This window comes from Stigmatopora argus, chromosome 4, assembly GCF_051989625.1.
Source record: "Stigmatopora argus isolate UIUO_Sarg chromosome 4, RoL_Sarg_1.0, whole genome shotgun sequence".
Classification (NCBI taxonomy): Eukaryota; Metazoa; Chordata; class Actinopteri; order Syngnathiformes; family Syngnathidae; genus Stigmatopora; species Stigmatopora argus.
This window is the reverse complement of record NC_135390.1, coordinates 22,983,643-23,009,541: the sequence shown is the minus strand read 5'-3', so window position 1 is coordinate 23,009,541 and position 25,899 is coordinate 22,983,643. Positions and strand designations below refer to the sequence as shown.

The 25,899-nt window shown below is 34.6% G+C and overlaps 2 protein-coding genes across 5 annotated transcripts in view; one reads left to right on the top strand and one right to left on the bottom strand.

Annotated features, from left to right (window-relative positions):
- Positions 1-20,940, top strand: part of rpz5 (rapunzel 5) — a 46,778-nt gene extending 25,838 nt beyond the window's left edge. Inside the window, exon 4 of one of the 2 annotated variants that reach the window (XR_013300038.1) lies at positions 19,202-20,940. The gene's annotated coding sequence lies outside the window, so the exon portion shown is untranslated. Of the gene's footprint in view, positions 1-16,268; positions 16,892-19,201 lie in introns of those variants that run through there. The other variant, XR_013300037.1, reaches the window with a different exon arrangement.
- mtmr11 (myotubularin related protein 11) lies at positions 16,033-24,994 on the bottom strand. Of its 3 annotated transcripts, XM_077598934.1 has the most exons (18): positions 24,787-24,994; positions 24,397-24,729; positions 22,278-22,347; positions 22,064-22,200; positions 21,918-21,987; positions 21,668-21,807; positions 21,491-21,575; positions 21,243-21,390; positions 20,675-20,762; positions 20,491-20,582; positions 19,504-19,631; positions 19,340-19,418; positions 19,195-19,265; positions 18,480-18,652; positions 18,231-18,401; positions 17,975-18,158; positions 16,908-17,218; positions 16,033-16,805 (listed from the first exon to the last, which is right to left on the bottom strand). In XM_077598934.1, exons 2-18 carry the CDS (start codon positions 24,451-24,453, stop codon positions 16,575-16,577), a joined length of 2,235 nt encoding a protein of 744 aa, XP_077455060.1. In that variant the 5' UTR covers positions 24,454-24,729; positions 24,787-24,994; the 3' UTR covers positions 16,033-16,574. The 3 variants fall into 3 exon arrangements, with proteins under 3 accessions (XP_077455060.1, XP_077455059.1, XP_077455061.1); XM_077598933.1 differs by having other exon boundaries at positions 24,397-24,994; XM_077598935.1 differs by having other exon boundaries at positions 16,908-17,207; positions 17,973-18,158; positions 24,397-24,993.
- Positions 24,995-25,899: the final 905 nt, after the last annotated feature.

Sequence of the window (25,899 nt, the reverse complement as noted above, 5' to 3'; positions counted from 1 at the left end):
ATGACATATAGTAAGGCTTTTTTGTTAAAAAAACGACATAGTATAGTAAGGCTTTTTGTTAAAAAAACGACATAGTATAGTAAGGCTTTTTTCTTAAAAACCGACATACTATAGTAAGGGTTTTTGTTAAAAAAAACGACATAGTATAGTAAGGCTTTTTTCTCAAAAAAAACGACATAGTATAGTAAGGCTTTTTTTCTTTAAAAAACGACATAGTATAGTAAGGCTTTTTTGTTAAAAAAAAGACATATTATAGTAAGGCTTTTTTGTTAAAAAAACGACATAGTATAGTAAGGCTTTTTGTTAAAAAAAACGACATAGTATAGTAAGGCTTTTTTCTTAAAAACCGACATACTATAGTAAGGCTTTTTGTTAAAAAAAACGACATAGTATAGTAAGGCTTTTTTCTAAAAAAAACGACATAGTATAGTAAGGCTTTTTTTCTTTAAAAAACGACATAGTATAGTAAGGCTTTTTTCTCAAAAAAACGACATAGTATAGTAAGGCTTTTTTTCTTTAAAAAACGACATAGTATAGTAAGGCTTTTTTGTTAAAAAAAATGACATATTATAGTAAGGCTTTTTTGTTAAAAAAACGACATAGTATAGTAAGGCTTTTTGTTAAAAAAAACCGACATAGTATAGTAAGGCTTTTTTCTTAAAAACCGACATACTATAGTAAGGCTTTTTGTTAAAAAAAACGACATAGTATAGTAAGGCTTTTTTCTCAAAAAAAACGACATAGTATAGTAAGGCTTTTTTTCTTTAAAAAACGACATAGTATAGTAAGGCTTTTTTCTCAAAAAAACGACATGGTATAGTAAGGCTTTTTTTCTTTAAAAAACGACATAGTATAGTAAGGCTTTTTTGTTAAAAAAACGACATGGTATAGTAAGGCTTTTTTCTTAAAAACCGACATACTATAGTAAGGGTTTTTGTTAAAAAAAACGACATAGTATAGTAAGGCTTTTTTCTCAAAAAAACGACATGGTATAGTAAGGCTTTTTTTCTTTAAAAAACGACATAGTATAGTAAGGCTTTTTTGTTAAAAAAAACGACATGGTATAGTAAGGCTTTTTTCTTAAAAACCGACATACTATAGTAAGGGTTTTTGTTAAAAAAAACGACATAGTATAGTAAGGCTTTTTTCTCAAAAAAACGACATAGTATAGTAAGGCTTTTTTTCTTTAAAAAACGACATAGTATAGTAAGGCTTTTTTGTTAAAAAAAATGACATATTATAGTAAGGCTTTTTTGTTTAAAAAACGACATAGTATAGTAAGGCTTTTTGTTAAAAAAAACGACATAGTATAGTAAGGCTTTTTTCTTAAAAACCGACATACTATAGTAGGCTTTTTGTTAAAAAAAAAACGACATAGTATAGTAAGGCTTTTTTCTCAAAAAAACGACATAGTATAGTAAGGCTTTTTTTCTTTAAAAAACGACATAGTATAGTAAGGCTTTTTTGTTAAAAAAAATGACATATTATAGTAAGGCTTTTTTGTTAAAAAAACGACATAGTATAGTAAGGCTTTTTGTTAAAAAAAAACGACATAGTATAGTAAGGCTTTTTTTCTTTAAAAAACGACATAGTATAGTAAGGCTTTTTTGTTAAAAAAATGACATATAGTAAGGCTTTTTTGTTAAAAAAACGACATAGTATAGTAAGGCTTTTTGTTAAAAAAACGACATAGTATAGTAAGGCTTTTTTCTTAAAAACCGACATACTATAGTAAGGGTTTTTGTTAAAAAAAACGACATAGTATAGTAAGGCTTTTTTCTCAAAAAAAACGACATAGTATAGTAAGGCTTTTTTTCTTTAAAAAACGACATAGTATAGTAAGGCTTTTTTGTTAAAAAAAAGACATATTATAGTAAGGCTTTTTTGTTAAAAAAACGACATAGTATAGTAAGGCTTTTTGTTAAAAAAAACGACATAGTATAGTAAGGCTTTTTTCTTAAAAACCGACATACTATAGTAAGGCTTTTTGTTAAAAAAAACGACATAGTATAGTAAGGCTTTTTTCTAAAAAAAACGACATAGTATAGTAAGGCTTTTTTTCTTTAAAAAACGACATAGTATAGTAAGGCTTTTTTCTCAAAAAAACGACATAGTATAGTAAGGCTTTTTTTCTTTAAAAAACGACATAGTATAGTAAGGCTTTTTTGTTAAAAAAAATGACATATTATAGTAAGGCTTTTTTGTTAAAAAAACGACATAGTATAGTAAGGCTTTTTGTTAAAAAAAACCGACATAGTATAGTAAGGCTTTTTTCTTAAAAACCGACATACTATAGTAAGGCTTTTTGTTAAAAAAAACGACATAGTATAGTAAGGCTTTTTTCTCAAAAAAACGACATAGTATAGTAAGGCTTTTTTTCTTTAAAAAACGACATAGTATAGTAAGGCTTTTTTCTCAAAAAAACGACATAGTATAGTAAGGCTTTTTTCTAAAAAAAACGACATGGTATAGTAAGGCTTTTTTTCTTTAAAAAACGACATAGTATAGTAAGGCTTTTTTGTTAAAAAAACGACATGGTATAGTAAGGCTTTTTTCTTAAAAACCGACATACTATAGTAGGCTTTTTGTTAAAAAAAACGACATAGTATAGTAAGGCTTTTTTCTCAAAAAAACGACATAGTATAGTAAGGCTTTTTTTCTTTAAAAAACGACATAGTATAGTAAGGCTTTTTTCTCAAAAAAACGACATAGTATAGTAAGGCCTTTTTTCTTTAAAAAACGACATAGTATAGTAAGGCTTTTTTGTTTAAAAAAATGACATATTATAGTAAGGCTTTTTTGTTTAAAAAACGACATAGTATAGTAAGGCTTTTTGTTAAAAAAAACGACATAGTATAGTAAGGCTTTTTTCTTAAAAACCGACATACTATAGTAGGCTTTTTGTTAAAAAAAAAACGACATAGTATAGTAAGGCTTTTTGTTAAAAAAAAACGACATAGTATAGTAAGGCTTTTTTTCTTTAAAAAACGACATAGTATAGTAAGGCTTTTTTGTTAAAAAAATGACATATAGTAAGGCTTTTTTGTTAAAAAAACGACATAGTATAGTAAGGCTTTTTGTTAAAAAAACGACATAGTATAGTAAGGCTTTTTTCTTAAAAACCGACATACTATAGTAAGGGTTTTTGTTAAAAAAAACGACATAGTATAGTAAGGCTTTTTTCTCAAAAAAAACGACATAGTATAGTAAGGCTTTTTTTCTTTAAAAAACGACATAGTATAGTAAGGCTTTTTTGTTAAAAAAAAGACATATTATAGTAAGGCTTTTTTGTTAAAAAAACGACATAGTATAGTAAGGCTTTTTGTTAAAAAAAACGACATAGTATAGTAAGGCTTTTTTCTTAAAAACCGACATACTATAGTAAGGCTTTTTGTTAAAAAAAACGACATAGTATAGTAAGGCTTTTTTCTAAAAAAAACGACATAGTATAGTAAGGCTTTTTTTCTTTAAAAAACGACATAGTATAGTAAGGCTTTTTTCTCAAAAAAACGACATAGTATAGTAAGGCTTTTTTTCTTTAAAAAACGACATAGTATAGTAAGGCTTTTTTGTTAAAAAAAATGACATATTATAGTAAGGCTTTTTTGTTAAAAAAACGACATAGTATAGTAAGGCTTTTTGTTAAAAAAAACCGACATAGTATAGTAAGGCTTTTTTCTTAAAAACCGACATACTATAGTAAGGCTTTTTGTTAAAAAAAACGACATAGTATAGTAAGGCTTTTTTCTCAAAAAAACGACATAGTATAGTAAGGCTTTTTTTCTTTAAAAAACGACATAGTATAGTAAGGCTTTTTTCTCAAAAAAACGACATAGTATAGTAAGGCTTTTTTCTCAAAAAAACGACATGGTATAGTAAGGCTTTTTTTCTTTAAAAAACGACATAGTATAGTAAGGCTTTTTTGTTAAAAAAACGACATGGTATAGTAAGGCTTTTTTCTTAAAAACCGACATACTATAGTAAGGGTTTTTGTTAAAAAAAACGACATAGTATAGTAAGGCTTTTTTCTCAAAAAAACGACATGGTATAGTAAGGCTTTTTTTCTTTAAAAAACGACATAGTATAGTAAGGCTTTTTTGTTAAAAAAAACGACATGGTATAGTAAGGCTTTTTTCTTAAAAACCGACATACTATAGTAAGGGTTTTTGTTAAAAAAAACGACATAGTATAGTAAGGCTTTTTTCTCAAAAAAACGACATAGTATAGTAAGGCTTTTTTTCTTTAAAAAACGACATAGTATAGTAAGGCTTTTTTGTTAAAAAAAATGACATATTATAGTAAGGCTTTTTTGTTTAAAAAACGACATAGTATAGTAAGGCTTTTTGTTAAAAAAAACGACATAGTATAGTAAGGCTTTTTTCTTAAAAACCGACATACTATAGTAGGCTTTTTGTTAAAAAAAAAACGACATAGTATAGTAAGGCTTTTTTCTCAAAAAAACGACATAGTATAGTAAGGCTTTTTTTCTTTAAAAAACGACATAGTATAGTAAGGCTTTTTTGTTAAAAAAAATGACATATTATAGTAAGGCTTTTTTGTTAAAAAAACGACATAGTATAGTAAGGCTTTTTGTTAAAAAAAAACGACATAGTATAGTAAGGCTTTTTTTCTTTAAAAAACGACATAGTATAGTAAGGCTTTTTTGTTAAAAAAATGACATATAGTAAGGCTTTTTTGTTAAAAAAACGACATAGTATAGTAAGGCTTTTTGTTAAAAAAACGACATAGTATAGTAAGGCTTTTTTCTTAAAAACCGACATACTATAGTAAGGGTTTTTGTTAAAAAAAACGACATAGTATAGTAAGGCTTTTTTCTCAAAAAAAACGACATAGTATAGTAAGGCTTTTTTTCTTTAAAAAACGACATAGTATAGTAAGGCTTTTTTGTTAAAAAAAAGACATATTATAGTAAGGCTTTTTTGTTAAAAAAACGACATAGTATAGTAAGGCTTTTTGTTAAAAAAAACGACATAGTATAGTAAGGCTTTTTTCTTAAAAACCGACATACTATAGTAAGGCTTTTTGTTAAAAAAAACGACATAGTATAGTAAGGCTTTTTTCTAAAAAAAACGACATAGTATAGTAAGGCTTTTTTTCTTTAAAAAACGACATAGTATAGTAAGGCTTTTTTCTCAAAAAAACGACATAGTATAGTAAGGCTTTTTTTCTTTAAAAAACGACATAGTATAGTAAGGCTTTTTTGTTAAAAAAAATGACATATTATAGTAAGGCTTTTTTGTTAAAAAAACGACATAGTATAGTAAGGCTTTTTGTTAAAAAAAACCGACATAGTATAGTAAGGCTTTTTTCTTAAAAACCGACATACTATAGTAAGGCTTTTTGTTAAAAAAAACGACATAGTATAGTAAGGCTTTTTTCTCAAAAAAACGACATAGTATAGTAAGGCTTTTTTTCTTTAAAAAACGACATAGTATAGTAAGGCTTTTTTCTCAAAAAAACGACATAGTATAGTAAGGCTTTTTTCTCAAAAAAACGACATGGTATAGTAAGGCTTTTTTTCTTTAAAAAACGACATAGTATAGTAAGGCTTTTTTGTTAAAAAAACGACATGGTATAGTAAGGCTTTTTTCTTAAAAACCGACATACTATAGTAAGGGTTTTTGTTAAAAAAAACGACATAGTATAGTAAGGCTTTTTTCTCAAAAAAACGACATGGTATAGTAAGGCTTTTTTTCTTTAAAAAACGACATAGTATAGTAAGGCTTTTTTGTTAAAAAAAACGACATGGTATAGTAAGGCTTTTTTCTTAAAAACCGACATACTATAGTAAGGGTTTTTGTTAAAAAAAACGACATAGTATAGTAAGGCTTTTTTCTCAAAAAAACGACATAGTATAGTAAGGCTTTTTTTCTTTAAAAAACGACATAGTATAGTAAGGCTTTTTTCTTAAAAACCGACATACTATAGTAAGGGTTTTTGTTAAAAAAAACGACATAGTATAGTAAGGCTTTTTTCTCAAAAAAACGACATAGTATAGTAAGGCTTTTTTTCTTTAAAAAACGACATAGTATAGTAAGGCTTTTTTGTTAAAAAAAAATGACATATTATAGTAAGGCTTTTTTGTTAAAAAAACGACATAGTATAGTAAGGCTTTTTGTAAAAAAAAAACGACATAGTATAGTAAGGCTTTTTTCTTAAAAACCGACATACTATAGTAAGGGTTTTTGTTAAAAAAAACGACATGGTATAGTAAGGCTTTTTTCTCAAAAAAACGACATAGTATAGTAAGGCTTTTTTTCTTTAAAAAACGACATAGTATAGTAAGGCTTTTTCGTTAAAAAAATGACATTATAGTAAGGCTTTTTTGTTAAAAAAACGACATAGTATAGTAAGGCTTTTTGTTAAAAAAAACGACATAGTATAGTAAGGCTTTTTTCTTAAAAACCGACATACTATAGTAAGGGTTTTTGTTAAAAAAACGACATAGTATAGTAAGGCTTTTTTTCTTTAAAAAACGACATAGTATAGTAAGGCTTTTTTTGTTTAAAAAAAATGACATATTATAGTAAGGCTTTTTTGTTAAAAAAACGACATAGTATAGTAAGGCTTTTTGTTAAAAAAAACGACATAGTATAGTAAGGCTTTTTTCTTAAAAACCGACATACTATAGTAAGGCTTTTTGTTTAAAAAAAACGACATAGTATAGTAAGGCTTTTTTCTCAAAAAAATGACATAGTATAGTAAGGCTTTTTTTCTTTAAAAAACGACATAGTATAGTAAGGCTTTTTTGTTAAAAAAAATGACATATTATAGTAAGGTTTTTTTGTTAAAAAAATGACATAGTATAGTAAGGCTTTTTGTTAAAAAAAAACGACATAGTATAGTAAGGCTTTTTTCTTAAAAACCGACATACTATAGTAGGCTTTTTGTTAAAAAAAACGACATAGTATAGTAAGGCTTTTTTCTCAAAAAAACGACATAGTATAGTAAGGCTTTTTTTCTTTAAAAAACGACATAGTATAGTAAGGCTTTTTTCTCAAAAAAAACGACATAGTATAGTAAGGCCTTTTTTCTTTAAAAAACGACATAGTATAGTAAGGCTTTTTTGTTAAAAAAAAAGACATATTATAGTAAGGCTTTTTTGTTAAAAAAACGACATAGTATAGTAAGGCTTTTTGTTAAAAAAAACGACATAGTATAGTAAGGCTTTTTTCTCAAAAAAACGACATAGTATAGTAAGGCTTTTTTCTAAAAAAAACGACATAGTATAGTAAGGCTTTTTTTCTTTAAAAAACGACATAGTATAGTAAGGCTTTTTTATAAAAAAAAATGACATATTATAGTAAGGCTTTTTTGTTAAAAAAACGACATAGTATAGTAAGGCTTTTTGTTAAAAAAAACGACATAGTATAGTAAGGCTTTTTTCTTAAAAACCGACATACTATAGTAAGGCTTTTTGTTAAAAAAAACGACATAGTATAGTAAGGCTTTTTTCTCAAAAAAACGACATAGTATAGTAAGGCTTTTTTTCTTTAAAAAACGACATAGTATAGTAAGGCTTTTTTCTCAAAAAAACGACATAGTATAGTAAGGCTTTTTTTCTTTAAAAAACGACATAGTATAGTAAGGCTTTTTTCTCAAAAAAACGACATAGTATAGTAAGGCTTTTTTCTCAAAAAAACGACATAGTATAGTAAGGCTTTTTTTCTTTAAAAAACGACATAGTATAGTAAGGCTTTTTTGTTAAAAAAATGACATATTATAGTAAGGCTTTTTTGTTAAAAAAACGACATAGTATAGTAAGGCTTTTTGTTAAAAAAAACGACATAATATAGTAAGGCTTTTTTCTTAAAAACCGACATACTATAGTAAGGCTTTTTGTTAAAAAAACGACATAGTATAGTAAGGCTTTTTTCTCAAAAAAACGACATAGTATAGTAAGGCTTTTTTTCTTTAAAAACGACATAATATAGTAAGGCTTTTTTGTTAAAAAAAATGACATATTATAGTAAGGCTTTTTTGTTAAAAAAACGACATAGTATAGTAAGGCTTTTTGTTAAAAAAAACGACATAGTATAGTAAGGCTTTTTTCTTAAAAACCGACATACTATAGTAAGGCTTTTTGTTAAAAAAAACGACATAGTATAGTAAGGCTTTTTTCTCAAAAAAACGACATAGTATAGTAAGGCTTTTTTTCTTTAAAAAACGACATAGTATAGTAAGGCTTTTTTCTCAAAAAAACGACATAGTATAGTAAGGCTTTTTTCTCAAAAAAACGACATGGTATAGTAAGGCTTTTTTTCTTTAAAAAACGACATAGTATAGTAAGGCTTTTTTGTTAAAAAAATGACATATTATAGTAAGGCTTTTTTGTTAAAAAAACGACATAGTATAGTAAGGCTTTTTGTTAAAAAAAAAACGACATAGTATAGTAAGGCTTTTTTCTTAAAAACCGACATACTATAGTAAGGCTTTTTGTTAAAAAAAACGACATAGTATAGTAAGGCTTTTTTCTCAAAAAAACGACATAGTATAGTAAGGCTTTTTTTCTTTAAAAAACGACATAGTATAGTAAGGCTTTTTTCTCAAAAAAACGACATAGTATAGTAAGGCTTTTTTTCTTTAAAAACCGACATACTATAGTAAGGCTTTTTGTTAAAAAAAACGACATAGTATAGTAAGGCTTTTTTCTTAAAAACCGACATACTATAGTAGGCTTTTTGTTAAAAAAAACGACATAGAATAGTAAGGCTTTTTTCTTAAAAACCGACATACTATAGTAGGCTTTTTGTTAAAAAAAAACACCATAGTATAGTAAGGCTTTTTTCTCAAAAAAACGACATAGTATAGTAAGGCTTTTTTTCTTTAAAAAACGACATAGTATAGTAAGGCTTTTTTTCTTAAAAAACGACATAGTATAGTACAGCTTTTTTAAAATTAAAAAACGACAGTATAGTAAGGCTTTTTTTTCTTTAAAAAAACGACATGGTATAGTAAGGCTTTTTTTTCTTTAAAAAAACACATAGTATAGTAAGGCTTTTTTTCTTAAAAAAACGACATAGTATAGTTAGGCTTTTTTCTTTAAAAAATGACAGTATAGTAAGGCTTATTTTTCTTTAAAAACGACATAGTATAGTAAGGCTTTTTTTCTTTAAAAAACGACATAGTATAGTAAGGCTTTTTTGTTAAAAAAACGACATAGTATAGTAAGGCTTTTTGTTAAAAAAACGACATAGTATAGTAAGGCTTTTTTCTTAAAAACCGACATACTATAGTAAGGGTTTTTGTTAAAAAAAACGACATAGTATAGTAAGGCTTTTTTCTCAAAAAAACGACATAGTATAGTAAGGCTTTTTTTCTTTAAAAAACGACATAGTATAGTAAGGCTTTTTTGTTAAAAAAAGACATATTATAGTAAGGCTTTTTTGTTAAAAAAACGACATAGTATAGTAAGGCTTTTTGTTAAAAAAAACGACGTAGTATAGTAAGGCTTTTTTCTTAAAAACCGACATACTATAGTAAGGCTTTTTGTTAAAAAAAACGACATAGTATAGTAAGGCTTTTTTCTCAAAAAAACGACATAGTATAGTAAGGCTTTTTTTCTTTAAAAAACGACATAGTATAGTAAGGCTTTTTTCTCAAAAAAACGACATAGTATAGTAAGGCTTTTTTCTCAAAAAAACGACATAGTATAGTAAGGCTTTTTTTCTTTAAAAAACGACATAGTATAGTAAGGCTTTTTTGTTAAAAAAAATGACATATTATAGTAAGGCTTTTTTGTTAAAAAAACGACATAGTATAGTAAGGCTTTTTGTTAAAAAAAAACGACATAGTATAGTAAGGTTTTTTCTTAAAAACCGACATACTATAGTAAGGCTTTTTTCTCAAAAAAACGACATAGTATAGTAAGGCTTTTTTCTCAAAAAAACGACATAGTATAGTAAGGCTTTTTTTCTTTAAAAAACGACATAGTATAGTAAGGCTTTTTTGTTAAAAAAAATGACATTATAGTAAGGCTTTTTTGTTAAAAAAAAACGACATAGTATAGTAAGGCTTTTTGTTAAAAAAAAACGACATAGTATAGTAAGGCTTTTTTCTTAAAAACCGACATACTATAGTAAGGCTTTTTGTTAAAAAAACGACATAGTATAGTAAGGCTTTTTTCTCAAAAAAAAACGACATAGTATAGTAAGGCTTTTTTTCTTTAAAAAAACGACATAGTATAGTAAGGCTTTTTTGTTAAAAAAATGACATATTATAGTAAGGCTTTTTGTTAAAAAAAAACGACATAGTATAGTAAGGCTTTTTTCTTAAAAACCGACATACTATAGTAAGGCTTTTTGTTAAAAAAAACGACATAGTATAGTAAGGCTTTTTTCTAAAAAAAACGACATAGTATAGTAAGGCTTTTTTTCTTTAAAAAACGACATAGTATAGTAAGGCTTTTTTGTTAAAAAAACGACATAGTATAGTAAGGCTTTTTGTTAAAAAAAACGACGTAGTATAGTAAGGCTTTTTTCTTAAAAACCGACATACTATAGTAAGGCTTTTTGTTAAAAAAACGACATAGTATAGTAAGGCTTTTTTCTCAAAAAAACGACATAGTATAGTAAGGCTTTTTTTCTTTAAAAAAACGACATAGTATAGTAAGGCTTTTTTCTCAAAAAAACGACATAGTATAGTAAGGCTTTTTTCTCAAAAAAACGACATGGTATAGTAAGGCTTTTTTTCTTTAAAAAACGACATAGTATAGTAAGGCTTTTTTGTTAAAAAAAATGACATATTATAGTAAGGCTTTTTTGTTAAAAAAACGACATAGTATAGTAAGGCTTTTTGTTAAAAAAAAACGACATAGTATAGTAAGGCTTTTTTCTTAAAAACCGACATACTATAGTAAGGCTTTTTGTTAAAAAAAACGACATAGTATAGTAAGGCTTTTTTCTCAAAAAAACGACATAGTATAGTAAGGCTTTTTTTCTTTAAAAAACGACATAGTATAGTAAGGCTTTTTTCTCAAAAAAAATGACATTATAGTAAGGCTTTTTTGTTAAAAAAAACGACATAGTATAGTAAGGCTTTTTGTTAAAAAAAAACGACATAGTATAGTAAGGCTTTTTTCTTAAAAACCGACATACTATAGTAAGGCTTTTTGTTAAAAAAACGACATAGTATAGTAAGGCTTTTTTCTCAAAAAAAACCGACATAGTATAGTAAGGCTTTTTTTCTTTAAAAAAACGACATAGTATAGTAAGGCTTTTTTGTTAAAAAAATGACATATTATAGTAAGGCTTTTTGTTAAAAAAAAACGACATAGTATAGTAAGGCTTTTTTCTTAAAAACCGACATACTATAGTAAGGCTTTTTGTTAAAAAAAACGACATAGTATAGTAAGGCTTTTTTCTAAAAAAAACGACATAGTATAGTAAGGCTTTTTTTCTTTAAAAAACGACATAGTATAGTAAGGCTTTTTTGTTAAAAAAACGACATAGTATAGTAAGGCTTTTTGTTAAAAAAAACGACGTAGTATAGTAAGGCTTTTTTCTTAAAAACCGACATACTATAGTAAGGCTTTTTGTTAAAAAAACGACATAGTATAGTAAGGCTTTTTTCTCAAAAAAACGACATAGTATAGTAAGGCTTTTTTTCTTTAAAAAACGACATAGTATAGTAAGGCTTTTTTCTCAAAAAAACGACATAGTATAGTAAGGCTTTTTTCTCAAAAAAACGACATGGTATAGTAAGGCTTTTTTTCTTTAAAAAACGACATAGTATAGTAAGGCTTTTTTGTTAAAAAAAATGACATATTATAGTAAGGCTTTTTTGTTAAAAAAACGACATAGTATAGTAAGGCTTTTTGTTAAAAAAAAACGACATAGTATAGTAAGGCTTTTTTCTTAAAAACCGACATACTATAGTAAGGCTTTTTGTTAAAAAAAACGACATAGTATAGTAAGGCTTTTTTCTCAAAAAAACGACATAGTATAGTAAGGCTTTTTTTCTTTAAAAAACGACATAGTATAGTAAGGCTTTTTTCTCAAAAAAACGACATAGTATAGTAAGGCTTTTTTTCTTTAAAAAACGACAGAGTATAGTAAGGCTTTTTTGTTAAAAAAAATGACATATTATAGTAAGGCTTTTTTGTTAAAAAAAACGACATAGTATAGGAAGGCATTTTTATTTAAAAAACGACATAGTATAGTAAGGCTTTTTTTTTTTCTTAAAAAACGACATAGTATAGTAAGGCTTTTTCTTAAAAAACAACATAGTATAGTAAGGCTTTTTTTCTTAAAAAACGACATAGTATAGTAAGGCTTTTTTTCTTAAAAAACGACATAGTATAGTACAGCTTTTTTAAAATTAAAAAACGACAGTATAGTAAGGCTTTTTTTTCTTTAAAAAAACGACATGGTATAGTAAGGCTTTTTTTTCTTTAAAAAAACGCATAGTATAGTAAGGCTTTTTTTCTTAAAAAAACGACATAGTAAAGTTAGGCTTTTTTCTTTAAAAAATGACAGTATAGTAAGGCTTATTTTTCTTTAAAAACGACATAGTATAGTAAGGCTTTTTTTCTCAAAAACGACATAGTATAGTAAGGCTTTTTTCTTAAAAAACGGCATAGTATAGTAAGGCTTTTTTTCATAAAAAAAACCATGTATAGCAAGGCTTTTTAAAATAAAAAACGACATAGTATAATAAGGCTTTTTTCTTAAAAAACGACATAGTATAGTAAGGCTTTTTTTCTTTTAAAAAACAACATAGTGTAGTAAGGCTTTTTTCTTAAAAATGGCATAGTATAGTAAGGCTTTTTTCTTTAAAAAACGGCATAGTATTGTAAGGCTTTTTTTCTTTAAAAAACGACATAGTATAGTAAGGCTTTTTTCTCAAAAAAAATGACATTATAGTAAGGCTTTTTTGTTAAAAAAAAACGACATAGTATAGTAAGGCTTTTTGTTAAAAAAAAACGACATAGTATAGTAAGGCTTTTTTCTTAAAAACCGACATACTATAGTAAGGCTTTTTGTTAAAAAAACGACATAGTATAGTAAGGCTTTTTTCTCAAAAAAAACCGACATAGTATAGTAAGGCTTTTTTTCTTTAAAAAAACGACATAGTATAGTAAGGCTTTTTTGTTAAAAAAATGACATATTATAGTAAGGCTTTTTGTTAAAAAAAAACGACATAGTATAGTAAGGCTTTTTTCTTAAAAACCGACATACTATAGTAAGGCTTTTTGTTAAAAAAAACGACATAGTATAGTAAGGCTTTTTTCTAAAAAAAACGACATAGTATAGTAAGGCTTTTTTTCTTTAAAAAACGACATAGTATAGTAAGGCTTTTTTGTTAAAAAAACGACATAGTATAGTAAGGCTTTTTGTTAAAAAAAACGACGTAGTATAGTAAGGCTTTTTTCTTAAAAACCGACATACTATAGTAAGGCTTTTTGTTAAAAAAACGACATAGTATAGTAAGGCTTTTTTCTCAAAAAAACGACATAGTATAGTAAGGCTTTTTTTCTTTAAAAAACGACATAGTATAGTAAGGCTTTTTTCTCAAAAAAACGACATAGTATAGTAAGGCTTTTTTCTCAAAAAAACGACATGGTATAGTAAGGCTTTTTTTCTTTAAAAAACGACATAGTATAGTAAGGCTTTTTTGTTAAAAAAAATGACATATTATAGTAAGGCTTTTTTGTTAAAAAAACGACATAGTATAGTAAGGCTTTTTGTTAAAAAAAAACGACATAGTATAGTAAGGCTTTTTTCTTAAAAACCGACATACTATAGTAAGGCTTTTTGTTAAAAAAAACGACATAGTATAGTAAGGCTTTTTTCTCAAAAAAACGACATAGTATAGTAAGGCTTTTTTTCTTTAAAAAACGACATAGTATAGTAAGGCTTTTTTCTCAAAAAAACGACATAGTATAGTAAGGCTTTTTTTCTTTAAAAAACGACAGAGTATAGTAAGGCTTTTTTGTTAAAAAAAATGACATATTATAGTAAGGCTTTTTTGTTAAAAAAAACGACATAGTATAGGAAGGCATTTTTATTTAAAAAACGACATAGTATAGTAAGGCTTTTTTTTTTTCTTAAAAAACGACATAGTATAGTAAGGCTTTTTCTTAAAAAACAACATAGTATAGTAAGGCTTTTTTTCTTAAAAAACGACATAGTATAGTAAGGCTTTTTTTCTTAAAAAACGACATAGTATAGTACAGCTTTTTTAAAATTAAAAAACGACAGTATAGTAAGGCTTTTTTTTCTTTAAAAAAACGACATGGTATAGTAAGGCTTTTTTTTCTTTAAAAAAACGCATAGTATAGTAAGGCTTTTTTTCTTAAAAAAACGACATAGTAAAGTTAGGCTTTTTTCTTTAAAAAATGACAGTATAGTAAGGCTTATTTTTCTTTAAAAACGACATAGTATAGTAAGGCTTTTTTTCTCAAAAACGACATAGTATAGTAAGGCTTTTTTCTTAAAAAACGGCATAGTATAGTAAGGCTTTTTTTCATAAAAAAAACCATGTATAGCAAGGCTTTTTAAAATAAAAAACGACATAGTATAATAAGGCTTTTTTCTTAAAAAACGACATAGTATAGTAAGGCTTTTTTTCTTTTAAAAAACAACATAGTGTAGTAAGGCTTTTTTCTTAAAAATGGCATAGTATAGTAAGGCTTTTTTCTTTAAAAAACGGCATAGTATTGTAAGGTTTTTTTTCCATACAAAACAACCATGTATAGCAAGGCTTTTTAAAATCAAAAATGACATAGTATAATACGACTTTTTTCCTTAAAAACAACATAATATAGTAAGGCTTTTTTTCTTAAAACGACATAGTATAGTAAGGGTTTTTTCTTTAAAAATGACATAGTATAGTAAGGCTTCTTTCCCTTAAAAAACGACATAGTATAGTACGGCTTTTTTCTTTAAAAAATGACATAGTATAGTAAGGCTTTTTAATTTAAGAAACGACATAGTATAGGAAGGCATTTTTATTTAAAAAACGACATAGTATAGTAAGGCTTTTTTTTTTTCTTAAAAAACGACATAGTATAGTAAGGCTTTTTCTTAAAAAACAACATAGTATAGTAAGGCTTTTTTTCTTAAAAAACGACATAGTATAGTAAGGCTTTTTTTCTTTAAAAAACGACAGTATAGTAAGGCTTTTTTTCTTTACAAAAACGACATGGTATAGTAAGGCTTTTTTTCTTTACAAAAACGACGTAGTATAGTAAGGCTTTTTTTCGTAAAAACTATATAGTATAGTAAGGCTTTTTTTCTTAAAAACTATATAGTATAGTAAGGCTTTTTTCTTTAAAAAACGACATAGTATAGTACGGCATTTTTATTTAAAAAACGACATAGTATGGTAAGGCTTATTTTCTTAAAAAACAACATAGTATAGTAAGGCTTTTTTCTTTAAAAAATGACAGTATAGTAAGGCTTTTTTTCTTAAACGACAGTATAGTAGGGCTTTTTTTTCTTTAAAAACGACAACATAGTATAGTAAGGCTTTTTTAATTAAAAAAATGACACAGTATAGTAAGGTTTACTTCTTCAGAAAAAATGACAATGGTTAGTAAGGCACAACTCACTCATGCTTTTTTGTTGTCACTTTTATTCAGGACCAAAACAAGCACAGGGTGTTCCAAAATGTTTGACACCATTTGGTAGGCTAATCACTTTGACTATTTTCGTTGGAATGATGTCAAATTTTGGCAACTTGTGTAAAAACGCTTCAATTTTTCGGTGTAACGTTTGCCATTTCTATCTTTCCAGGTTAACAAATGCCGCTCACCCTAAAAGAAAAGACATTTTGCGTGTTGGAGCAGGCTCGGCACGTGGCCTAAGTGGTGAGTGCGTTGGCCTCACTGCTATGGAACTCTGGCCACGTGGGTTCACATCCCGGCCCAAAATCTTGGTGTCCCCGATCGCGGGATTTGAACCTACGTGGCCAGATTTCCATCGCAGTGAGGCCAACGCACTCACCACTTAGGCCACGCCCCGAGCCTGCTCCAACACGCAAAATGCCTTTTCTTTTGAGGTGAGTGGCATTTGTTAACCTGGAAAGATAGAAATGGCAAACGTTACACAGAAAAACTTGAAGCGTGTTTACACAAGCTGCCAAAATTGGACGTCATTCCAAGGAAAATTGTATCAACGATTGGCCAACACACTGGAATGCATCACGTGGAAATGTGAACTTTATCACACTGAAAGGCAAAATATTCAGCAGGTTGAAATGTGAACGTGATCACTGTAAACGTACATTTTTTCCCCCTTTGAAAGATGCGGCGGGCTGGGCCCCAAACTCCTATTTTTGACCTTTCAACATTTAACACTGGCCCAAAGAAGGTAAACAAAAGTCCTATTCAATCATCATACCATAACAAATACTATTTTTGTAATAATACTCCATTGGATCCGAGAAGGAACGAGGCTAACGTAGCTTAACTGGCTAGCCGCCGCTTCTTATGCAAAAGATCTCTCGTTTGGAAGATTGGAGAAGTACCTTGGGAAGGCGGACGCCATTTTCCATTTGTGGCCTAAAAAAAAGTCAGCACTCACCCCCCTTCTTCAAAAGGCGTCCATCCGCTAACCGCCGTCTCCGTCCGACGATGTAATGGAGGCGGAGCGTCCGGGCCGGGCGTCGGCGAGGTGTTCGTCGGCGGGCAAAGAGGGGGCGGAGGCGGTGACGGCGTCGCGGTCGTCGCCCCCCTGGGAAAGCCTGCGCTCGGCGACCAGGCGGCGGCGGAGGCCGCGCACCTCCCGGACCAGCAGCTCCAGCGGGTGCGCGTGCTCGCCGCTCGGCGGGTGCGAGAAGGCCTGAAAGACAACGCCTCGTCAGATCACGCACTTTTGGACATCAAAAAATGACAACGTTTGAAATAAAGATTTTTTCAAAAATGGAACGGTCTTAATAAATACCTGAGCATGTAGCGCCCCCCGGTGGTAACATTCCCTCCACAGACCCAGGCAGGGTCCCAGGAGGAGGGGCAGCAAGGGGCGGCAGGGATCCCGCTGGGCGTCGGCCTTCAGCAGCCGCTCCAAGCCGGGGACGCTCTCGGAGGACGGCGCCCTCCGGTGGCTCTTGCGGTAGACGCCAGAGATGCTCGCCGCCGCCGCCGTCACGCCCGCCGTCCCGCCGCGCCAGGGCGGCAGGCCGGCGGGAGACGAGAAGATGCCCCGGGAGAAGAGGAAGACCGTGCCCGGCGTGCACTCGTTCGCCTGTTGATGCCGGAAAAACAAAAATACATCAAAATCTTTTTTTCCCTGCCACACACAATTCAAGAACAATAAAACATTTTAGCATTCTTCCTGATCGTTGTTTTTTTTCCGTATTATTTTCATTCAAAAAAACATTTGAAATACGAAAGCAAAAACAGCCTCTTAGCCGTAAACTTTTGAAATTTTTTTTTTGTTTTGTTAAAAAAAAAAAAGACTAAAATACTACATTAAAAAAAAAGTATATCTTCAAATACACTTGATTCTTTTAAAATAAGGATGTCAGACTCGGGTTGGTCCGCGGGCCGCGTTAACGTTAACTCCATTTCGTGTTGTGATAATGACGACAGGGCCTATGTCCGATTATTATTATTATTATTATGTGGGCCGGACCATTTTAGATATAATATTTAGATTTGTTTTTAAACAGATTAAAACAACTGGATTAAAAGCCCTGAATAATCTGTTTTTATAGATCTAAAACTGTTTCTTTGAGCTTTTTTAAAATATATTTTTAGATTTTACAAAATGATTTTTGAACGAAAAACAGAAAAAATGGATTAAAAAATGACAATGATTGATTTAAAAGGGGCAAAATCAGGAAATATGATATATATCTATAATCTTCATTTTAATTTGATCCTAAAACAGAAAGTCGGTACTCATCATTTATTTTCCCGGGCCGCACAAAATGATGCGGCGGGCCAGATTTGGCCCCCGGGCCGCCACTTTGACACCTGTTTTAAAATAAGTGAAATGACGGCTTACCCCGCGGGCGTCCGTTTGGGCGTTGAGGTTCCCGTTGAGCAGCGGGCGCGGCGCCGGCGGGACGGGCTGCGTGAAGCCCGCCTGCCGCCGTTGGCCGTACTGCAGCGACCAATCCCACACCGACGGCAGCGGCGGGTCGGCCGGCTCGGGACCGCCGTTCACCGGCGTGTAGCACTGGCCCGCATTCTGGGGAGAGAGACCCCGTGCTAAAATTGCCATCAGGGCGGCGGGGGGGTGGTCGAGCGGCGCCATCCGTACCTGCGTGCGGCGGCAGCGCTCTCTTTGGGAGTTGGCCAAAAAGCTGGAGAAGAGCGGCAGGTGGGCGCTGTCGTGCAGGGCCAGCAGGAAGTCGTCGCTAAACTGGAAGCGCCACGGGTACTGCGACCACAGCTGCCAAACGCAGTCCAGGAAGAGCAGGAAGACGGGAGCCTGCGGGCGGGGGGACGGAAGCGGGACACTGACGGCAAAAGCAGAGGGGCGGGGGAGGACCTTAGCCAGAGAGCGCACCTCCTCTTTGGGGTTGTCGCGGCCGTAGTTGGCCCGGCCACGGAAGCGGTGGCCCGCCGTCACCCACTCCTTCTGCACCAGGCTCTGGAAGCCGCGTCGGCCGCGGCAGTGCGGGTCGCACATCACCTGCGCCAGGCTGGACACCACGCAGCTCATGTCTCGGTCCTCTGCCTCTGCCATGGGGGGCGGAGCAAAACACACACCAAAAAATGCTTAGAGCACATGTGTCAAAGTGGCGGCCCGGGGGCCAAATCTGGCCCGCCGCATCATTTTGTGTGGCCCGGAAAAGTAAATGATGAGTGCCGACTTTCTGTTTTGGGATCAAATTCAAATGAAGAGTATAGTTGTATATTACATTTCCTGATTTTCCCCCTTTTAAATCAATCATTGTCATTTTTTAAGCCATTTTTTCTGCGTTTTTAGTTCAAAAATCATTTTGTAAAATCTAAAAATATATTTAAAAAAATAAGCTAAGATAAACATTGTTTTAGATCTATAAAAAACGGAATATTCAGGGATTTTAATCCATTTATAAAAAAAAAGTAAATATGACATCTAAAATGGTCCGGCCCACTTGAAATGGAGTTGACGTTAAAGCGGCCCGCGAACCAACCCGAGTCTGACACCCTTGGCTCAGAGGGCATCTTTTGGGTCACAAAGTCAGCAGTGGCATCTAGTGCAAAATCTTTTTTTCTTCTTCTTCTTTTTGACTCACCCTGCAGCGCCACCGTCATGCCACCGCCACGGAGAAGGCGCGCCACCTCCGAAGCCTTCTTTAGACACGCCCTGCGTGGAGGAGGCGCGTTACGCGGGTCCTTCGGTCGGTCCGTCCGTCCGTCCGGCGAGCGGTCGACGGTCACCTGGTGTAGTCTAACCAACAAGTGGCTTCCAGCGTGGACAGCCATTTGTCATCCGGCACGGTCGCCGACGTGGAGATGTCTGGACGAGAGAGAAAAAAAGACGGGCGACTTCCGTCCAATAATGCCTCCAGACTTGCGTCCGATGGGGTCAAGGCTCCGCCCACCTCCGAGGCAGAGCGCCCTCAAGCGGGCGTGCGCCAGCTGGACGTCGGGCGGCGAGGGCAGCTCGTCGCCCAGCTCCACCACCACGCACAGGTTGCCGTGGCCACCGAACAGGATGGTCTCCAAGTTCCTAACGTAAGACATAAAATGTACATCGTGAGTCATCGTCATCGATTCCTTTTTTCATAAACCCTAATCCGAACCCTATTAAGTTTCACACAACAATTCAAGAAATAAAATAGGGATTGAATTTCTTCATTCTTTCATTAAAAAACAAAACAAAAAGGTGAAATGATTTAAAATACTATAATAGAAATAAAAAAAATCAGAAACTTTATTTACTCGCATATAAGCCGCCCCACCCTGCCTTAAAATGGTTGAATTTGACAATTTTCGTGTATAAGCCGCTCCCTGATGTACAATTTACACCTCCATATTCATGGTTTTAATAGGGAGTAAAAATGTGTTACTTTGAAGGGAAAATCTTAAGAAAAATCATCAAATTCACGTCCTATTTCTGAGATATTGTATCAATTAAAAGCACATGATTAGCGTCAATATCATAAGGAATTTATTCATCCAATCATGGTTGTTTTTTCACTGCAAAACAGAAAATAACCAACAAATAGGAAATGTTACTTTGCCGACGTCTACTGGTGAAAAAGAAGATAGCAAGTCTTGTGCGCATATTAGCCGTACCCTTGATTAAGTCAGTCATGATTTGTTTGAGTTACAAATACAGTTTCTATGCGAGAAATTATGGTATATATTTTTGTTAAACTTTACATTTTGGACTTTCCTATAAAAAATATGAGCAAATGTAAAACCTTGCTAGCTAGCTGGAAAAGAAAATGAAATGGGATTTTTGTTCTAGTATATTGTTGTTGTTGTTGTGTAAAGTGAGCGTACAATCAATGGTTTGCTTCAAAAATGTCCAATTTTGGTGCAAACTTTCCAATGAAAAGAGGAAACCAAGACGACGTCACAACCTGATGTCGTCCTTCTCGTGGTAGATGTTGTTCTGGAAGCCGGCCATGCGTAGGAGGTCGCTGCCGCCGCGCGGGTGGCGCCAACACCAGCGCTGGAAAAAGAAAAAAAGATCAATAAAAAGACATGGACAATCAATCCAAAGCGTCTCCTTAAAATACACAATGGAGCAGAGGGAAGACCCACGGGGATGCGGCCGTCGTGGAAGTGGGCAAAGATCTTCTTCAGCTCCGTGTCCAGGACCTTCTGAGGAACCGCCAGGTACCGTGGAAGACTACAAAATAAAAACAAGTCCCATTTTTTCAAGTCATCTCATTAGCATTGATTCAAAACATTTGGTCTCCATCAAATAGAGTCATTTACACTTGCATGCTGTCGATATACGCCCAAAAAAATAGACTTATATCATTGATGAAAGGAATTGCTCAAGTGGAAATGGATATTCAAAGGGGAAAAAGAGACAAAATAATCAAAGGTATCAATACAGCAAAGTAAATGAATTGTTATTAATGAATACATTAAAACTCAAACGCGATGAAATTGAAAACAAAGTTACAATGATGGAAGTCATAAAGATGAAAAATCAAGACATCATTTGAAATCAATGATGTAAAAATGCAAATATTGCGACGAATGAATTCAAAGTGGAGGGGGAAAAAATGGATAGAAATGGAAATAGAAGAAGTGAAATCCGAAATGAAACAAGTGCAACTGTGACGCATGTGAAAAGCAAATGGACAAAAAAAAAAAGTACCTGGTGGACATCTCGAAACGGTCGTTGACCGAGCTGACTCTCCAGCCGGTGGCGCCGCAGCGCTCCAGCTCGCGCTCCCAGTCTGCCGCCGACTCGTGCCAGTTCATGTGGGCGTCTCGCTGGCGGTTGCTTAGAAACTGTTTCATTTCTGCCCAGGGGGGGACGGCGGAGATCGATAGAAAAAAAACATTTGAATAATCCATGCACATCTCGGAACGAACGGAAAACCCATACGGGCGTCGGCGTACCTACGCTACCCAGCGCGGCGTTCTGGAAGGCCGAGACGCAGCCGGCTCTGACGGGCTGGTACGTTTTGGCGATGGTGTGCGTTATCTGCCCGCCGGGAGAAAAAAAAAAAGGGGGCACGTGGAAGAGGCGTGGCCGTAGCTAGGCCCCACCCCCGCTGACCCGACGACCCGACGCACCTCTAGGACTTGCGCGTCGGGGGTCAGGCGGTCAAAGAGGAAGCAGACCACTCGCAGGTCGCGGCAGTAAAGCACCAACTCCTCCGGGGTGAACTTGAGCGACGAGTTGGGGGTCACCAGTTTGGTCCGGTTGGGGCCCACTGCGTAAACGACACGGGACACGTCGGGGGACACATCGGGGGACACGCAGACAGCGAGGTCCTTGGATTTGGAACCCGGAGGAGCCAACATAGCTTTGGTCTCCACTCACCGACGACGACCTTCTCGATGGAGGCCAATGCCACGTCGTGGTCCCCCAGCAGAACCGGGTCGGCGTCGTCCTGCGAAGACACGTTTTGATTGATTTGGATTTTTTTTTTTCCGCCTCTCTTTAGGAAGGCGACCTTCGGACCTGACCTGGGGCTTGGGGGCGTCCTGGGGCACGAAGGCCACTCGGAAGGCGGTGCAGAAGAGCGTCCCCGACAGCCAACCCCGGCCCTCCCTCGCCGTCAACTTCTTGCGGACCATGACGGCCCGTCGCAGCACCACCTCCCCTGCGGACCAGGAGGTCGGTCAGTCGGTCGGGCGTGGCGTGGCGTGGCGTGGCGACGGAGGCGAGCTCACGGCTTACCCGGAAGACACGGCAGTCCCGAGACGTCCGGGCGGCGGGCGTTGCTCCCGCTCTGGGTCAGCATCCTCTCCTGTTGAGGGGTCAAAGGTCAAGGAATCGCAACAATCACTCCCACTGCCATTTTGCCTTTAAATCCGCCCATTGACAGCGAATCCATGTTAAAACCTACTTCAAACTATTTTTAAAATAGCAGGAAAAACAATAAATATATTTTCAAAATATATATATTTTTAAACAAAATGCATTCCAATTTCTAGTTATGTATTTTGATATTATATTTCTAAAGAAAAACAGGGAGAAATGGCTATTTGAAATGATAAAAAGTTTCTTAATAAATATTAAGAACGGTAGAATTAACCTATTATTTTAACTTTTGTGAGCTTTTTTTCATTTGAAAACAATAAACCATATTTTCTTCCCTTTTGGACTTGGTTTGACCTTTAAAAATCCTACTCATTTGAAAAAAATCTATTGTAATTGTTGATTTTTAGTCAAACAACAAAAGGAAAAGAAAGAAACTAGATTTTGCTAGGGTCGCATTTCTTCAGTACGATTTTGGGAAGCGGCAGGACAACATCTGGAAGCGCCGAGGTTTACGACAAAACCCCGCCGAGAACCACTTTGACGTTTACGAGGAAGGAGGGTCGGCTCGCCGTAACGTCGCTCAAATACTCGGGTGCTTGGAAAAAAAACAAAACGGAGAATGTTCTCGTCCGAGGCAATATTTCATCCGGGGGCTCATTTACGCAAAGCTTTGGTTATCTGGCGGCGGCCAAGAAGCGCCAGGGGAGGAAGGGCGGCCTGAAAAGATCAACTGGGTGCGGTTCCGCCAATTACGGCCATTAAAGCGCCCCCGCCAGCAGCGGTGCGCTCGTAATACACTAATTATCAGCCCCAGTGCTAGTTCCAACGGGCTAACTCAGTGCCCACATGAACAACAACAATAAATCCACAGGCCTTCGGCTTGTCAAAATAATTCATCTAGTATGAATTAGAAAAGCGCCAGAAAATGAGGAAAAGCGAGTAGATACACGCGTAAGGGTCAGTGAGGTCAAACGATGATGCAACGCGCTCCCGTTGCTTTTTAATCGACATTTCTCCTTCCAAATTTGGTGTCCAAATAAATGGCAGAATGATCATTTCCGGGGTGGGACGCTGCGGATGGGGGCCGTCTCATTTTGTAACGGGACGCCAAAACACATAAATCCGAGATTCCTCCGCCGCCGTCGTCGCCATGGAGACGGCCAGATGTGCTCTCTTCCCCTTCTTTTCCGTCACGGACATGAAAAACAAACGCGTATGCAGGCGAGCATCTGACGGCAGGCATTTCCCCTGCGGACGCTGAAAATAACCGCAGAGGAAGAAGAAAAGAAGGAACCTTGACGGCGGCCTGGCTGACTGAATGACTAGCTGGCTTGCTTGCTTGCTTGCCTTCTTTTTTTTCCCTTTTCTTCAGCTGCTCCAAACTAAGAAAATGACTCAAAAGTAAACATGACAACGGAAACTACCGAAACAAAAACAATTCCTTTTGAAAAAACGCTCAGCGGTATTCATCTCAACCACATTTTGGTCACCCAAGTCCAAAAATGCCAACAAGCAGACATCACACATGATTTTAAAATCATTCAAACAAATATTTGAAATTTGGAATCAATTAACAGGATGACACTCATGACAAAAACATCTGATTTGACTTTTTGGGGAGCAAAAAAAAAAATTAATTTTTTCCCCATGAGTTTTTCCAGACGACTTTCAAACGGAAAATTAGCCTTACTTTTTTTCCTTTATCAAATGCATGGCAATGACATTCATTCACAAGGAGATGGACGTCTTACGCCGTCAATAGCACCGAGTTAACCACGAAAGGAACCAAAATGTCCCAAAATCAAGAGGAAGTAACCGAAAAATCCAAAGAATGTGACGCACGACATCCACTTACACAAAAATTTGCGTTTTCACCTTAGAATTTCATTGCATTAATAAAGCTTTTCAGTCACTTTGGCGATGGATTTGCGTCCAAAACATAGCCACTATGATTTACAGTTACTTTCTGTCGAATATTATATATCGGGTAAACTATAGTTGGAAGAAGCAGGTGAGGCTAATTGCTCAATCTTACCTTGATGTCGGCTCCCATTTGCCTGACTTTGAACGTGCTTTTCGAACCGGTCAACATGTTTCCCCCAGAATCCAAAACGTTCCAAAAAAATAAAAAAAATAAAAAAGAGGAATAAAGTGTAGCTAGCTAGTCCCGTCCGCGTTCCATGTTAACTGGTCGAAAAAAATCGCCGAGGGAAATGAATGGAGGAGAAAAGTGACGAAAGTGCGGCCACGGTCATCTTCCCGTTAATTGCTCGACCTCCGCCGACGAAGACGAAGAGCCCGACTTCGGAGGCGGCTTCCCCGCGGCCGACGACGCTTTTCATCCCCGTGGACGCCGGCGACTCCTCCGCTATAAGCAACAAAACCGTGTCCGTTTCGTGAGGAGGAGCGAAGAGCGCCCACTCACTCGCTGGCTGGCTCGCTAGCTAGCTAGCAAGTTAGCTGCCAAACGTCGACGCCTTCTTCGCCGGGGCGAAACATTTAAATTGCGCCTTGGAAATGCTTGCTAACTTGTCATTATTCCACGAAGGCGGCGAGTTTCCGAACAATCCCGAGCGAAGTTTCCGAACGCAGCTCAGCCGAAGCGCCCGTTTCTTAAAGAGACACACACCCGGAAGTCGCGGCAAAACAATGGCAGCATTGTTTCCCTTAGCAAAATATTAACACTTAGGGCCTAACCTTAACCCTTTCACTCGTTTCATTATTGTTAAAAACACAGTGTTGGAAAATTCCCCCATTTCACATAAACACACATAAATTGGAAATATTTGCACATTACGAACATTATAATTTGACCTTTGGCAAATTTGAACCAGAAAATATTCCTCACACATTTGCTGGGAGAATTCCAATATATTTGAACCCACTGAAAACGGCAATTTAATATATAAAACTGCAATTTTCCAATCGTGGCCACATTTTGACTCAAATTCCATTATTTTAACCACACCGTAGCCTGGACTCATTTCCACTCAAAAACATCTTCCGCATTTTCCAAGTCGTCCATTTTGGGGGGCGTAAAAATCGCAACATATTTGGTATTGAAGGCACATTTCTCAACTGATTTCTACATCAAAATCCATCCCACCTTGGCCAAATGCTTCCAAAAATGATTAGAAGCCACTCCTTTAGTGCTACCTTTTTTTACGAGCGCCTCCGCCGGTGGCTCTTCCCGCGGCTCATCCGACGAAACGCCTTTGAAATGTCTCACATCGGAAAGCGAGCGACTGACTCTCTCCTCTCCTCTGGTCTCCTCTGTTTGTAAAACACAAAGGGGCGAGAGCGAGGAGAGGATTTGCCGCCGGTCGCCGGTCCTTCAATATTACATAAGGCTCTCCAATTTCTTCCATTCAAAACAAAACGCGCAAAGGTTGGGGGCACGTTTGCTGAAAACGACAATTTGGGCTCGTCGGTGGCGACAAACGTCCCATCCGTTTGAAATGGGAGAGATGGTTAGCTGGACTTTTGCTATCCAGGGCGACGTTTCCAGCACGCCAAGGCTGTTGTGGCCTCGGGGCGG

What these genes read in the sequence shown, in the direction of transcription:
- mtmr11 (XM_077598933.1), bottom strand. Translation starts at nt 24,453, where the DNA reads ATGTTGACCGGTTCGAAAAGCACGTTCAAAGTCAGGCAAATGGGAGCC. An exon ending in CCGACGCGCAAGTCCTAGAG is followed by an intron (nt 21,576 to 21,667) that starts GTGCGTCGGGTC and finishes CCCGGCGGGCAG; the next exon opens with ATAACGCACACCATCGCCAA. An exon ending in GGGGGGCGCTACATGCTCAG is followed by an intron (nt 16,806 to 16,907) that starts GTATTTATTAAG and finishes GTTGTCTTTCAG; the next exon opens with GCCTTCTCGCACCCGCCGAG.